The sequence below is a fragment of the Apteryx rowi genome, unplaced genomic scaffold (genome assembly GCF_003343035.1).
Source record: "Apteryx rowi isolate R43461 unplaced genomic scaffold, aptRow1 scaffold_217, whole genome shotgun sequence".
Lineage (NCBI taxonomy): Eukaryota > Metazoa > Chordata > Aves > Apterygiformes > Apterygidae > Apteryx > Apteryx rowi.
This window is the reverse complement of record NW_020448497.1, coordinates 1402724-1417232: the sequence shown is the minus strand read 5'-3', so window position 1 is coordinate 1417232 and position 14509 is coordinate 1402724. Positions and strand designations below refer to the sequence as shown.

Genomic DNA, 14509 nt, shown 5'->3' with positions numbered 1-14509 from the left:
AGGAACAGATTCAAAAGGAAAAACACCAAAACTTAACTGGGGAATGGGGTACTCATTAGGAATAATCTCCCTACAGCGAAATCAAAGATACTAGAATGGCAGGCTAGTTAATGAAAATAAATCAACCACCTCATTCAGGGTAAATAAAACAAGTGACGGAAAATAAACTGTGCTGAGTTTCATGCAGAAGATGGTAAATTGCAGCAGTCTGCTGCATGACTTCTCTTCCCCRGTTTTGGAAGAAAGTACATTGGGAAAGTCTCCCATGATTAAGACTGCTGACCCATACTGGTAAATCCATTGATGCAGTGAAGCTGAATTCCCACGTTCCTGAGGGTCAGGGGCTTGGCAAATGGCAGAAAGGGCTCCCYGGAGGCTTGTACATTTAAATAGTTATGTCTCTTTTGCTTATTTTGAGGGCAGTTTTAAGAGAGAAACTGCCAGATAGATGATAACTTACTGTTGCTACCAGTAACCCTTTAAAAGATTAAAAACAAATATAAAACATGACATCTACATTCTCTATATGTTATGTATATTAAGGCCTTGGATATAAAGTCAGCTTCCTCATTTGACACTACTGAGACAGGAAAAAAATTAAAACAATAAACAAAATCCAGGAGAAAGCAAAAATGTTTACTTGAAATATAGCTCAGTTTGTTTATTTTTAGATGTGAATGGAGAGAGTAATTTCAATGATTCCCCAGATCCCTTTTGAGCAAACTACTGCTTCCTTTACTGAAAGGGGATCACCAGGGTTGTAGGAGTTCAGCAAAATTTCTGGCTGATAGCCAAGCCCATGTGACTCAATCCGCTTTCACTGTCTTTCTCTGCAGATTTCACAGAGCCCGCATGTAACTGTACTTCTCATAACTAATCTCAAGAATCAGAACTAACATTTTGACACAGTAAATGGAATTTAGTAATATAAAGAAATTCATCACTTACTTGTTCTTTTCTAGATGAAYTGTGTATTCTTTTCCCTCTATCTCAATAGCATATGATACCTTGTCCTGAATATAAAAAAAGAAGTTATAATCTACCCATGTTAGTGAAGAGAATATTCTTCAAAATCAACTAAAATTTTGCAGGAGACAGCCCCTGCARGCTCCATTGCTATGAATATAACATTCAGATCACTACTATCACCTTCTGTTAACTCAGGACTAGTCTGTACTATTAACCTTTGCAGATATAGCCATAGCAGCAAAGTGCTGGAAATGCAGCTGACACCAACAAAATTTAAACTGTCTCCTTGAGGKATGCAAGACTCCTCTGTTGATCTGAGCTGCCTCTCCCATGATTCTTGCTGGCATCACAATGCTGGTTAGGGGAYCAGGTTTTTGTTGTGCTCCTAACCAACTTTAACGTGCTGACCAGACTTCCCAACGAGAACAGGACCTCAGCCATCAGAATTTACTTTGGTTCCCAGACATGCAGCAGACAAAATGACTGCCTCGCTCCATCATGCCCACAGAGACGGAGCTAACAAACTTTCCTTCTTAACCTTGCTGATTGCCCCAGACCAGGAATAACCAAAGTGTGGGTGAGCCTGAAATCTATTTTATAATTGTTCCTATCTCGAGAACCTGGCATCTTTTCCTGTGTAGCTGGTAAGAAGTCACATGAAGAAAACTATTTCAAAATAGCTTTGTGGTTTTCTTATTCTGTGTTTCTAAGGCTTCCAGGGGAAAAAAAAAATGCTTAGTTACAGCTGGAAAAGGACAGCAGAGTTTTGTCACTGAACATACAGYGAGCCAGTACCTCCACAGCCTTGTATAAGTGCTGCACACAGTAACTAGGGTCCATAAATAAGCCAAATCACCTGATCACTATATTAAATATCACAGCAGGAGTACTAGTCCACAACTGCAATAAACTACAAGGCATTCTTGTTAGCATTAAATTCTGCCAATGCTTGTAAGACTTGTGACCAAAACAACAGTTGGTTTAATCCAAATGCCTTTAAGTGTGCAATCTTTAATTACGTGGCTACATCAAAATAATTTAGGCTGGGAAATACCTCTGGTCTCTAGTCCAACTCCCTGCTCAAAGCAGGGCCAGCTGCAGAGCTAGCTCAGGCTGCTCAAGGCCTTCTCCAGGCAAATTCCAAGCATTTCCCAGAATAACAGTTCCACCACCTCTCTGAAACTTGTTCCAGTACTTAACAACCCTTGCTATGATAAAAATTCCCTTGCTGCAACTTGCAACCTCTGGAGCAAGGAAGCATTTACCAGACCTGTACTAAAGTCAATGCTAGATGTTACACTTTTTGTAAGGATGAATACTTGTTTGCTGCTAGGTGAGTCAGACAGCAGTTTGTGAGAATTTAAGGTCAGTTTGGATGAGCCTTGTTAAGAAGTAGATAGCTAAATGGAAGTATTTGTAAGAATGCCCAGTACCTGTATGGAGGAGACACTGGAGGCCTCTCGTCGTTCTCTTCCTAACCTCTGTGGAATTATAACTTCATAGGAAGACAACAGGGAAATCTGCTGGAAACCTAGAAAGCATAAGAGAAAGGCTGTCAGATTAGAATGTCTAAAGAAACAAAACAAGYAGAGGGATAAGGCACAAGGAAGAAAACACAATTTTAGGAAAAGCCACTTCAGTAGGAAGGAAGCAGTCTGTGATTCTGGAAATTCCAATTCAAGTCTCCAACTTATCCCAGACCCTTRTTGAAGTTGGGCCACCTAGTACAGATCTACAGCATGGCACCAAGCAGATCCCTAAGCAAACTTACAGCTCTGTCAAGGAAATTAGCTCGCTGCACCCCTTTGCCACTACACAAGCTAGCTCACGTATCCCCAGATGCTGCTTCCCAGCCTCAGTTCTCCATCTGTGAAATGGCATTAACGCTTCCTTCCTCTAAGGAGAGCAACGCTGAGAAGGTAACTACCTTGCAGGGCAATCAGACACTATTTTAAGCACTTTCTACAATGCTTAATGTCCACGTATCAACAAGAGACAGCATACTTGCAAGCTCTACTTATAAGAAGCAACATACCACCGTGCTGCCCAGGCACAGCACACGTTTCGAAAGCTGCATCCCCTTTAAGRTGTGCTTCTGAAGAGAAAGAGCCACAGGCTCTGATGCACACAGGAGAGCACAGAGCAAACCTCAGAGCAAAACACACTCAGATTGCCTTGTGAAGTGCCACAGCAAATCGCAGAGAAGACATCAAGTTCACCAAAATGTTTAAATCAAAAGCTCTGCAATCCAATTAGTCTCTTAGAAGTATCTATCTCATACAACACCATCTTTCATCAGCAGAAACCAGAGCACTTAACAAAGGAGGTCAGCACAAAGAGAACTTGTTCAAGGACACACAGAAAGACAGTGTCAAAGCCAGGTGTCCTGAGCCGCAAAGCTGCAAAAAAGCACCCACTCGGCTATGCAGACTCTCTAGATTAGCTCCCAGAGGCTCCAGCAGTTACCGTTCTTCCTAATGGYACCACAGCACAAAGCCAGCTGAGCAGAACTCACCCTCACCCCTGCACATGACAGTCAAAAATCTCCRACAAAAGGTCACGACTGCTAATTATGTTCTCAGAGAGCACTGGAGAACCTTATGAAAACTAATGAGGTGAAACGAATGCATGCAACACAAAGTAGCCTTTTGCAGGAGGTAACTTTATAAGTAATTTGCACATGCAACATCATGTAGATTCTCTGACTAAACCAAAAAGAAGCAAAACTCTACTAATCCAAGTTTCCTTAATGAGAATCAGGACAACAGTTTTTGCAAGCAACAGTTTTACATTGATTGTGTAAACAATAATAAATTGCATATGTAAATCAAATTTTGAATCAACAGACACTCTCTGTGCTTAGTTCAAGTGCCACTCCCCCTGGAAAGTGGGAGGTTGGTTGTCCTGGGATTGCATACAGGATTAAGAGCAACAGTTTTACTAGCTCATGGCAATGGAATCAATGAGCTCATCAGAGGAGCGCTAGCTTTCAGACCTAAAGGTAGGGGGAAGGGAATAGCTCTACTCCTTGTAATGATTTAACTCTAAAAAAACACCACACATCTTAGGAGGCGTTCGCTTTCAGAATGGGACCAAGATATCACATTCATTTTAAAAACAGCAACTTTGACCATACAGAAAATCAAACTGCAACTCAGAACACTGCTGTGGCCTCGCAAGTCATGCTAAGGCATTACTACGCACTCAAACCCTCCTCTGGAGGCCTGCTCCGTCATTTGAGAAATGGGCTGGAACCTCCAAACAATCTTTCAGTGTCACAGGTTCCTTTGAAAATCCCCCTGAGGCCAGCAAACTACGCTGAAAATTAAACTTCTGTAGATGCTCGCTCAAACCGCTCTTCATGTCAGCAGCAGAGTGCCGATCAGCCTCAGAGCAAGTCACCTGAATGAGAATGCTCATTCCTGAACTCGGGAAGGGAGATGCTTTGCAGCACGGCAAGTACAAAGCACTGTGCTACTTCAGAGCTATCCTAAGAACACGACCTCGGATTAACGCTTCAAAACCAGGACTGCTTTAATCCCAGACACCAGGACAGGATCCTTCACGCTGCTGTTCTTCACTGAGCACTGCAGAAACGTGCTGTAGAGAGACCCAAGTCCCACCGCACAAGCTCAGCAGAGCTCTCCTGCCTGTTGCGCCCAGTCAGGCCTTTCCAGGCTTGGCTTACCGAACGCTCRTCATGCACCGGTTCGCAGACAGGGCATCCGGGAGTCTGATGCGAGCTGCACCTGTGCAGCACAGCTCAGACATTAGGTACAGCTGCTGGATCCCTGGTAAGGAAAGCCCTCCTACGAACGCTTTCACCATTAAATAGGCAGGTCTTACTACCAAAGTCAAAGTGTGTTTAGAGATCACCACGGAGGCAGATTCACCCAAAGAATGAGGGAGGGGGATTTATCAAAGTTAGACTAGCATAAAAAACTATTCCTGCTTCTTTATGCTTTCTAACAGTGCTCTTGGACAACAGAGTTCTCCCCTCCTCGCAGAGAGCGGCTGCAAATTAAAGAACAAACTTCCTCCTCTTCCAAGGGCTTTTGAAAGACCTGCCTTCAGGCAGGAGAGCTGAGTGCATCTCCTTGCTCAGATCAGGGAACAGCAGACAGCTGCAGCAGACTCGGACCTTTGCAGACCGCAAAAATCCCATACCTACGAGGCAGCATCCGAGGCGCCCTCGGACGCTCAGTGCCATCCAAGTGACACTGGCGATATCAGGAGAGGTTTAAAACACATTGCTCCATTTCCTATGCTATCCTCTGCTGTACCGCAAGCTCACTATATAAGCAGAATATTTAATGGAAACTAGTAAAACATTAATGCATCTGAACTAAGACCCACATCCTCATACTGCTGCAGCCGTGTTCTCATCTYCTCCTCATGCTGAATCCGGACAAGTATACTTCAGCAGCCCGAGGCATAGATTACACCGATTCTATTTTTGCAAAGGATGCAGCCCTCCTCTGTGGAGCATTACAAAAAAAGCAGCATGCAAAAAAAGTGTGTGAAAAAATATTTACACCAAGACAGATCTATTTTATTTATTCCACAGTTAGCAAAAGCATCTGGGGGGGGTCTCTTGGCAGCCTGCAAATGCTTTTAGCTGTCTTACAACAACAGTACAGAGTTACTTTACAGCAACAGATGGGCCTTGTACTGACACTGCCACAGCAGCAAGTGAGGACTGTGACCATTTTGCACTCTTTTCAAAAATAATATCCTCAATGAAGAAGCAAAAGCAACTAGATTGCTTTCAATTTCTCTTACATTACAGTGTCCACGTGCGTCTGCTTGTGGAGAACATGGAGGTATTAAAGTGCACCTACTTGTAATAGAGCGTTTTTGTCCACTGAAGTATAGCCAGAGCTATACTGTTTCTCAAGAAAATGTACAGTACACATATTGCAGCAGAACTTTCATCAATTATTGTGATTCTTGTATAGAAGGTAGAAACACCTTCCTCAAAATAGCCCTGCTGTGCAAAGGCTAGAGAAAGTACAGAGTTTCAATCCTCCTTGGCCAGAAAACAGGAGAGGGAAGGGCTGTTTCCTTCCCTGGGGTGAGCCACCAAAAGTATATGCTCTGGCAAATCACTTCTCTACATTTGTCATTTCCAACCACACATTTTAGTTCATATCCGGTCCTAAGCTTTAGCAAATTGCTGCTCTACACTTGTTGCTTCCCCAATCCATTCCAGAAGTTCCTTTATTTAAGTGGGGGACGGGATACTTCAAGAGACTTTTGGAGAAACCCTTACAACGCATGCAACAAAAACATTAGGGCACAATTAATCTTTGCAGCACTCCAAAAGCCGTACGCCTCTCCAAAAGCACACTTGGAAACAGAAGACAAAGGAGTGAATCATCATACAAAGCTAACATAACTGGGAGGATTTTCTGGGAATAATATAATTCTAAGAAGCTGCATCTTAGAAACACAACAATAAGAATATAATTTTCTACTCAGAATACTCTGACACTTCTCCCCCCACTTTGTGCTCTCCTTTCCTCACTTCGCTACTATCAGTTTGGAAGTTGATTTCAGGTACAATGTGCTATTCTTCCCTTTATTTTGTGTAAAATTTGTTAGAAGAGGAAGAAGCGTTTGTATTGACTAACAAAGTGCTTTCTACCGGAATAAGTTAAAATAAAAGAGTAAGACGACACCATCCTGCTTTCCAGTCTATTAGCTGAACTAAAAAGAGAACAGCAATGTCTACATTAAAAGTTTGAGATTAATGCAAACAGGTTTCCCTTTAACTCTCAGTTAAATTCTCTTCCTCTTCTCGCAAAAACCTCTATTCTCTCCCCAGGCCCTAAAAGGAATTAAATTGACACAAACTCACTTATTTACAAAATAGACAAAAGTTTTGTGTGGACTCTCCTCAGGAAACAAAACAGCTCTGCGCCCTGAAAACGCAGCACGCTCCATCGCTGGCATCCCCCAGAACAAAAGCGTTCTTTCTAGCAGGTATCTCCATTGCATTTACTCTCGCTTCATAAAGAATCGATTTCCATGCTGACTGCCCCATGCAACAGCTCGTCCGTCATTAGCAACCCTCAAAGAGGGCACCAGACTCCTGTTATTTGGAAGTCAAATAGAAGTGACACATGAAACAAAGCAGAAATGAGAAGACAGGCAAAAGATAATCCTGCCTCTATCTTCCTCCTACTGTCAAAGGCTAGCTATATGGGATTGACATTTTTCCTAGAGAGAAACGCAAAGCTTGAAAGCTATGACCTTAACCCCACAACACATTGGCCATCTTCAGTCCCATCTAGCATGCACTGCCCTTCCAGTGACTAACACAGTCAGACCTTATCTCACCCAGGGAGCAAAATATGTACTCAGTCTGACCTAATTAGCACAAGACAAAATTGTAGCAAGGACAAGGCAGTTCGCAACTATTGTAGCAGTCTAGCTCTAGCTAAATGCTAGCTTCCAGCATGTTACAAAGGCATTACCAGATGTGTTTCCGCAATCAAATCTGTATTAAATTGCTACCTTCCAGTCAAGATGGTCACTGTGAACATTCATCCACATATTTTAGTACAAGATAAAAATGGTTTAATTCATATCAATTAATTCTGAAAGAAAAGCAGAAACGATAGGAAAAAACAAACTCAGATATTCAGTTGTCTTGCACATAAGATGTTTGAAGATACTTATATTTCCCAAAATAAGCTCATTTTTGTAGCTTTTTCCTCACCCCCTTTTTTAAAAAAATACATCATAATATGATAAGGATGGATCTCAAGCACAGTAGTTTGCAATAAATTTTACAGTAGCCTACAGGAGTTGTAGGCAGGTGCTTCCTGCCATTGGCCAAGACTGCTGGCTGAGTTTCTCCACATTCCCCACCACAGCATCCGAGAATATGCTTCTTATCATTCATTCTTGGGTGTTATGTCAGTTGAGAGTGTATTTCCAAGGAGAACAAAGCAACTGCATCCACGATATTTATCTGGTCTCATTAAAGACTGCTTTAATTACCAAGCATCAGAGGCAACTAGGAAGATATGAATCATCTTCCCCTCCCCGTCCCGAATTCACAGGAAGAGTTTTGTGTACGTTCCACAGCATGTGGGAGCTTGAAAACCATCAAAATAAGTCATAGTTGTTACTGCTTTTCAGACRCTTGAGGTAAGCTGTTAGGGTACCTACTCCCCTACGGATGCGATCTATATTTGACACAAAAGTCAAGCTGCAGCCCTTACATTTATACACCTTGACATGCCTGCAGATCATTGCCTCAGCTGCAGAAATACAGCATAGAGCTACATCCACCTACACAAAACAGTTCATCTCAATTATCACCCTTCCTTTTCAATAACTCTTTCCCAGGCCTGTTTAAAGTGAGGTCACAGATAAACTCTTCAGTGTAAACAAACAAACAAAAAAAAACAGGAAAAAGGTTTAGATTGTTGCCTATTCCACCATAAAACAAACTCATTTCATAAAAACAAGCTCATCTGGCATGTGACCAGCACAGCAGCTCAGGCTGCAGACAAGCTACAGCAGGGAACATGCGAAAACCCACCCTGCCTCCACGGGAGGAATGGATTCTGCGGGGCAAACATCAGAAAACCACCCACCCCCCCCAGCACCACAGAGGGACACTGGGAACGTCAGCAATGCCTGCGAGGTTTGATTTTGCTCTGCCCTTTCCAGAAGCCTGTTGGATCCCGTACTGCTTTCAGGATCACAAGTGTCTCCCATTCTTTACGCAAAACAAATTCCTCCGATACTACCCAAATTTGCTTACAGCTTTCTGTTAGTGAACTTAAACACACAGGATACCCACTACGACCATATAGTTGTGTTTGCTTGCTTCAGTTTACTCTGCTGAATTCCTAAGTGAGAGTGAAAACTTTCCCACCGAGCCAGGAAAAAATTTAGTATCGCACAGAAGGTAATGCTAATATTCTCTTCAAATTTATTCTGTGACTGCATCCAAACTAACGACTTCTAGCCATTTTACTGTTAATGTAAAGGCTTGGACAAAACCATATTAAACCTAGGAACTCTGCAAATATCAGAGAGCTGCAATGAGTTTTAATTTGCTATTAGCTATATGCATGTTTGAATCGAAAGATGCACATTGCTAAGGTATTAAATACACTGACTCATTAAGTTAACTATATTTTTAATTGATTACAATTAATAGATGAAGTCAACTGCACCAGTCATTTTACAGTTATGCAGAACGCTGTTCACTAGAAGAAGTRCTAAAAACATTATGAACTAGTCTAGTCCACCTGCCTGCCCCAAGGTAGGATCAGCTCCACCTGAAGCATCTCCAACAAATGTTTGCCTAACCTGTGCTGAAATCTTCACTGATAGGAGTTTCACAGCCTCCGCAAGCCATCTACTCCAGTGGTTTGTTCTCCTCACTTTATAAAGGGTTTTCCCTGATGTCCAGCAGATTTCCCTTATTGTGATTTTATCCAATTCACAAAGGAGGTGGACAGTTTACTCCCCTTCTCTCTGGTTGCAACGTTTTAAGATATGGTGTTGTCATATCCCCTCTCCTTTCCTTCAGCTAAGTAAAGCCCATTCTTCCAATATTTCCTTGTGGATCATATTTTCTAGACTTCTGACTGTTCACATTAGGCTCTACTGGACTCTTCAGTTAGACCACATCTATCCTGAAGAATCCAAAACTGGACACAATATTCAAGTGAGGCCTCACCAGTATCAAGCTTCATGCACTGCATGAAAGATTGCTTCATGTGTTCATGCATCTCCACAGGTTTATTTTTGTCGTGACAGACAGCACGGTTGACTGACATGCAGCTTAACCTGCCCTAACGCTCATTTCCTTTTCTGCCAGTGTGCTCTTGCATCCCATTTTCACCCTCTCATATTTGTGCAGACAATGATGCCCATCTTAGTAGTATAAGCACTTTGCACCTGTCCTTTCAAAACCACATCTTTATGTCAGATATTTCTCTCATGTGTTCACATTAACTGGATTGCTAATCCTTTTTTCAAGGTGCTTGCATCCTTTCTGACTGGACGGGCATCATCTGAAACTTCAACAAGCATTCTGTGCATTCCATTACCAAAATCATAAAGGACATTGCCAAGCGGTATCTGTTTGTGGAGAAACTTCTGTGAACCGCACTACATACATCCTTCCAGAATGATTTTTAACCGCTGATTACTCCTTCAGTATATTTCTTCAATGAATTGCATACTAGAGAAAGCATGTTTAAGTGCAGTTGACCTTTCCTCTAAGATGACAGCAGTAGTAAGATTTACTCTCCAGACTACTGGAAGTGAAAAACTCCTTCACTTTCACTATGTAAATATTATCTAAGTCCTTTTAAAAATATTTAGAGACTTACCCAAAACACCATGCTAACAAATCTATTGCAAAAAGTAGGAACACTTCCTGTGAAGCCACCAGTTTCAGTTCCTCTGATACCTCAAGGACTAAATAGTACCTTGCACTTTCATGGTGGTTCTCCAGCTCCAAAGCACCTGGGAACATCAGCCAAGCTCTTCTTCCAGAGCACACTCCTTCCCTTTACTTTTCTTTCTGTCTCCTCCCTCCCTTGCTCTAAATCTTCAGACCATGCGGGCCTCCTTCTGTCACAGTGTCTTTTTAAAAGGTAGGAAAAGGTGACCAACTATCATGGCAAAAGAAGCAAATTCATACTTGATTTATTACTCACCAGGAATACTTCTTTAACATTAAAACTGGCAAGTAAGCTTAATCTAAATCCTCTTAGTACTTTACTCGGAGCAAGGGGGGAGAAAGAAAAAACTGAGCTCTTCTACAGCAATGGTTGCTAGAATATGCTCACCTCCCTCCTGCTGAAATCCTGACCTATGCTGTAAGTGTTTCCTGTCTAGACTCTTACCATTCCTTCTTCCTTTTCTAAAGCCATACCCTAATTTGCCTGGAAGACACCAGCTATACTCTTGCTCCACAAAGAGGACCATCACTCTTGTTCTCTGGTATTATCACTAACATCCTTCCATCTTTTAATGTAATTTTACAAGGAGAAACAGACCAAAGCCACACTATCCTCCTCCAGTGCAAGTTTATTAATCTCACCCTGGACACCATTCTCCTGGGGCCAGTGGCCCAGGAATCTCTGCCCTTTCATCTATGAATGGCCACAGTCTGGGCCGTGTTGTTTTTAAGATGAGTTCCTTGCATATAAAGCCCACTCACTTCCTCCAAATCTAGTCAGTTGTGCAGATGTCAACTCATTTCACACGGTGAAGGTTCATGGGAAAGTTTCTTTCCTGGAGGTGTCACCATCTTTAAATTTGGTTACCAAAGGAAACCACGCAATACAAGTTCAATCACAGAACTCCGTGGAGTTGAGCAAGTAAACTGTTTTTTTCCTTTTTGTAAGTTTTAGCTTGAGAAATGAGAAATGATTGAAACAGGTAAAAACTACAAAGTCACATTTCAAATTTCCTTTCCCCCAAAACAAAGCACTACGAGAAGCTACATTGAAATTTCTTTCCTCCTTCTATTCTTCACAGAGAGGAGATAACCACAAAAACCTCTCTCTACGCTGCTGAATGATTGTCCCAGATTTGTTGGAATATGGGTGAGGCAGGGCTGTGTTTTTCATGAGCTGCACAAAAGAATTATCTTAACCAAACATTGCAYCTCCCCAGAAAATTCAAACCAAAGTGTTTACACATTTTAAAAATTCCTTTAAAAATTGGTAAAGTATGGCTATAACATCCTGATTTGTATACAGCACACCAAGTATCAGAGAAGAAACCAACTAGTAAAAAAACCTAGTACCTGCCAAACTGATGCCAGATTGTTCCTCCAGGAATTTATATAGCCAAAGCCTGAGCCCTCCTACAGACACAAATAGGAGGAAAAAAATCTACAACACATACACATCTCTCAAGGCTATGCATCATTATATGATATGTTCTTTCAGTAATTTTCAATTAGACGTTTCCGGTAACACCTCAGTTTCCGTCTCATATGCCTATTTACTGGGGAGTGTCCAAAGTAGTTACATTCCAAAACCAAGAAGYTGGATGAGTCTGGATCAACTAAAGCAGGTGACTTGCTTCTCCCCCCTTGTTCTCCCCACATCTGAGGCAAAGAAGGTTTATCATCTTTCACCAGTGATTTGGCATTACTAGCTAAGACAGAAACTTCAACACGTAGAGAGAAATATTGCCCATCAGCCATTAGCATCTACATCAACCTGTATTTCTTCCCACGCTTAGGTAGGAACTAAAATCTCAGTCCTCAAAATAGTGACCATTCTATTCGAAGCACAAGATCCAATTTCCAGAAGATGCATCACTCAAGACTCTGCTCGCTCCTCAGAGCTCTGGCARAGCAGTTTCCAACAAGCCGTCCTACCTCCACAACAAGCCAACAGTGAGCTTTCAAACTCAGCCTTTGTCTAGCACASAGTTTACACCCGCCAGTAACAAGACATCAAGTGAAAAGCAAGAAATTCACAGCATAGAATCACTCAGAGTGAGGTAACCACGACAAGAGCGCTTTTTCTCAGCACGAGGCATCAGTGCTAGAAAATACTACTCAATAAGAATTAATGAGTCCTAACTATAAAACTCTCCATTAATGATAAACACACAAGTTTAACACAGTATGTCACATCTTTTTAGTGGAAAGAAAACAATGACAAATGAGACCTTCCAGCCTATCATGTACATATAACACCAGAGCCAGCATCATAAAAACCTAAAAATAACATACGGTGTCAATTCATTGTCATTAGTGATTATACTGTGTTGCATTTGAGTCCCTGCCAACCTCTGTTTTCCTTTACGAAGAGCAGTCCCTGCTAATGTCTGGCTGTTTCAGTGCAGATGATAGCCTGCTTTTGCCAGGGTATCCTGCCATACCCTGAATGCAGAGTAAGGCTACCTAAAAAGAGAGAGGGAAGATATGGGTCTCTTCACAGAACATGCTCTTTTGAAATGCAGTGGAAATGTTGGGTGCTGTGCCACCTCAATACAGAAATACAGCATCCAAGATATCCTCTGGGCACATGGAAATTACACGGTTATACCCAGCATATGCTCACCCCCAAACTTTGGGGATATCGGTACACAGATATCTGCCCACCCCAACCCAGCTTCTACTATGCAGGTGGCAATCAATACAGAAGAAAGCCTGGAAGAGCATCGGTAAGAACAGCACTACCTAGCCCGCCWCAGGACTGCTGGAAAGCAAAGAGATGGTATTCACTGGATGCCCACAAGCAAGCGCAGGTGGAGCTGGATCTCCGCCAGAGCTTGTCAGGTTCACTGGTCTGAGATGCTTTCCTCAGATTTCAGGCTTCTTAAAACAAAGGGCCTGCTGTCCTCTAGGTCCCTTACAGCACTTTGACCACACACAAGTTTTTGCAGAGAACCTTCTGGGTAGGACACAGGTTGTGTCACCACCCACAGCACTCTCCTGTTTTGTGATTTTTAGACACCATGACCTCCACGCCAGGAGGTACGCAGTGTCCTGGGTAGCGAACACCGCCTGCCCAGAGCACAGAGACTAGCTGGGAGGAGCAGGGTCGCCCGTGAAAAGCGCTCCCAAAGCCAGAAGTCCAGGACACGCTAYGCCACGACTGGATGGGGAGCGGGCACAGCGCTCCCCTCAGTATGGTGTCACAGCCGGCGATGCCAGGGATCCTTCCAGCGCATGCGGAGCAGGGGGACACCTTCCCTTTGCGCGAAACTTGAACACCAGGTGCCCRCGTCAGGGACAGGGCCTCGACGCCCGGTGCTCCGTACCTCCTCGGGCACTTGGCCGYGACCGGCCGGGCCGTCGCGGCGTGGGCAGTGTCACCGTGGCTGCCCCAGCAGAGGGAGAGCCCTCCCGTCCCCCAACCCCAGGCAGCACCCGCACAGCCCCGGGGAAGAGACGGGGGACCCGGACCCTGCTTGCCAGCCCCAGGGCCAGGCGCTGCCCTCGCAGCCCCGGGGAAGGGAAAGGGGGGTCCCCGACTGCATTAACGGACCCCTGGGGCCAGGCGCTGCCCTCGCAGCCGTGGGGAGGGCAGAGGGTCCAGTCCCGCTTACCAGGCGCCACCCTCACGGCCCCGGGACAGGACAGGGGCCCCTGGGGCCGGACAGGGGTCCCCACACCCCGTGAGCTGGCCCAGGGGCAGGACGGGTGTCCCCGGGGCAGGACGGGGGTCCCCACACCCCGTGAGCCGGCCCAGGGGCAGGACGGGGGTCCCCGGGGCCGGGCGGGGGTCCCCACACCCCGTGAGCCGGCCCAGGGGCAGGACGGGGGCACCCACACCCCGTGAGCCGGCCCAGGGGCCGGGCAGGGGTCCCCACACCCCGTGAGCCGGCCCAGGGGCAGGACGGGGGTCCCCGGGGCAGGGCGGGGGTCCCCACACCCCGTGAGCTGGCCCAGGGGCAGGACGGGGGGCCCCACACCCCGTGAGCCGGCCCAGGGGCAGGACGGGGGTCCCCACACCCCGTGAGCTGGCCCAGGGGCAGGACGGGGGTCCCAGGGGCAGGACGGGGGTCCCCACACGCCGTGAGCCGGCCCAGG

At 44.6% G+C, this 14509-nt stretch overlaps 1 protein-coding gene across 2 annotated transcripts in view; it reads right to left on the bottom strand.

The window, feature by feature from the left end:
- ADAM9 (ADAM metallopeptidase domain 9) overlaps window positions 1-14509 on the bottom strand; it is a 38752-nt gene that overhangs the window by 18865 nt on the left and 5378 nt on the right. For both annotated transcript variants that reach the window (XM_026064476.1, XM_026064477.1), the window contains 2 exons: window positions 2403-2500; window positions 949-1013 (listed from right to left, as the gene is read on the bottom strand). In XM_026064476.1, the coding sequence (XP_025920261.1) occupies window positions 949-1013; window positions 2403-2500 (163 nt within the window). The remainder of the gene's footprint in view (window positions 1-948; window positions 1014-2402; window positions 2501-14509) is intronic.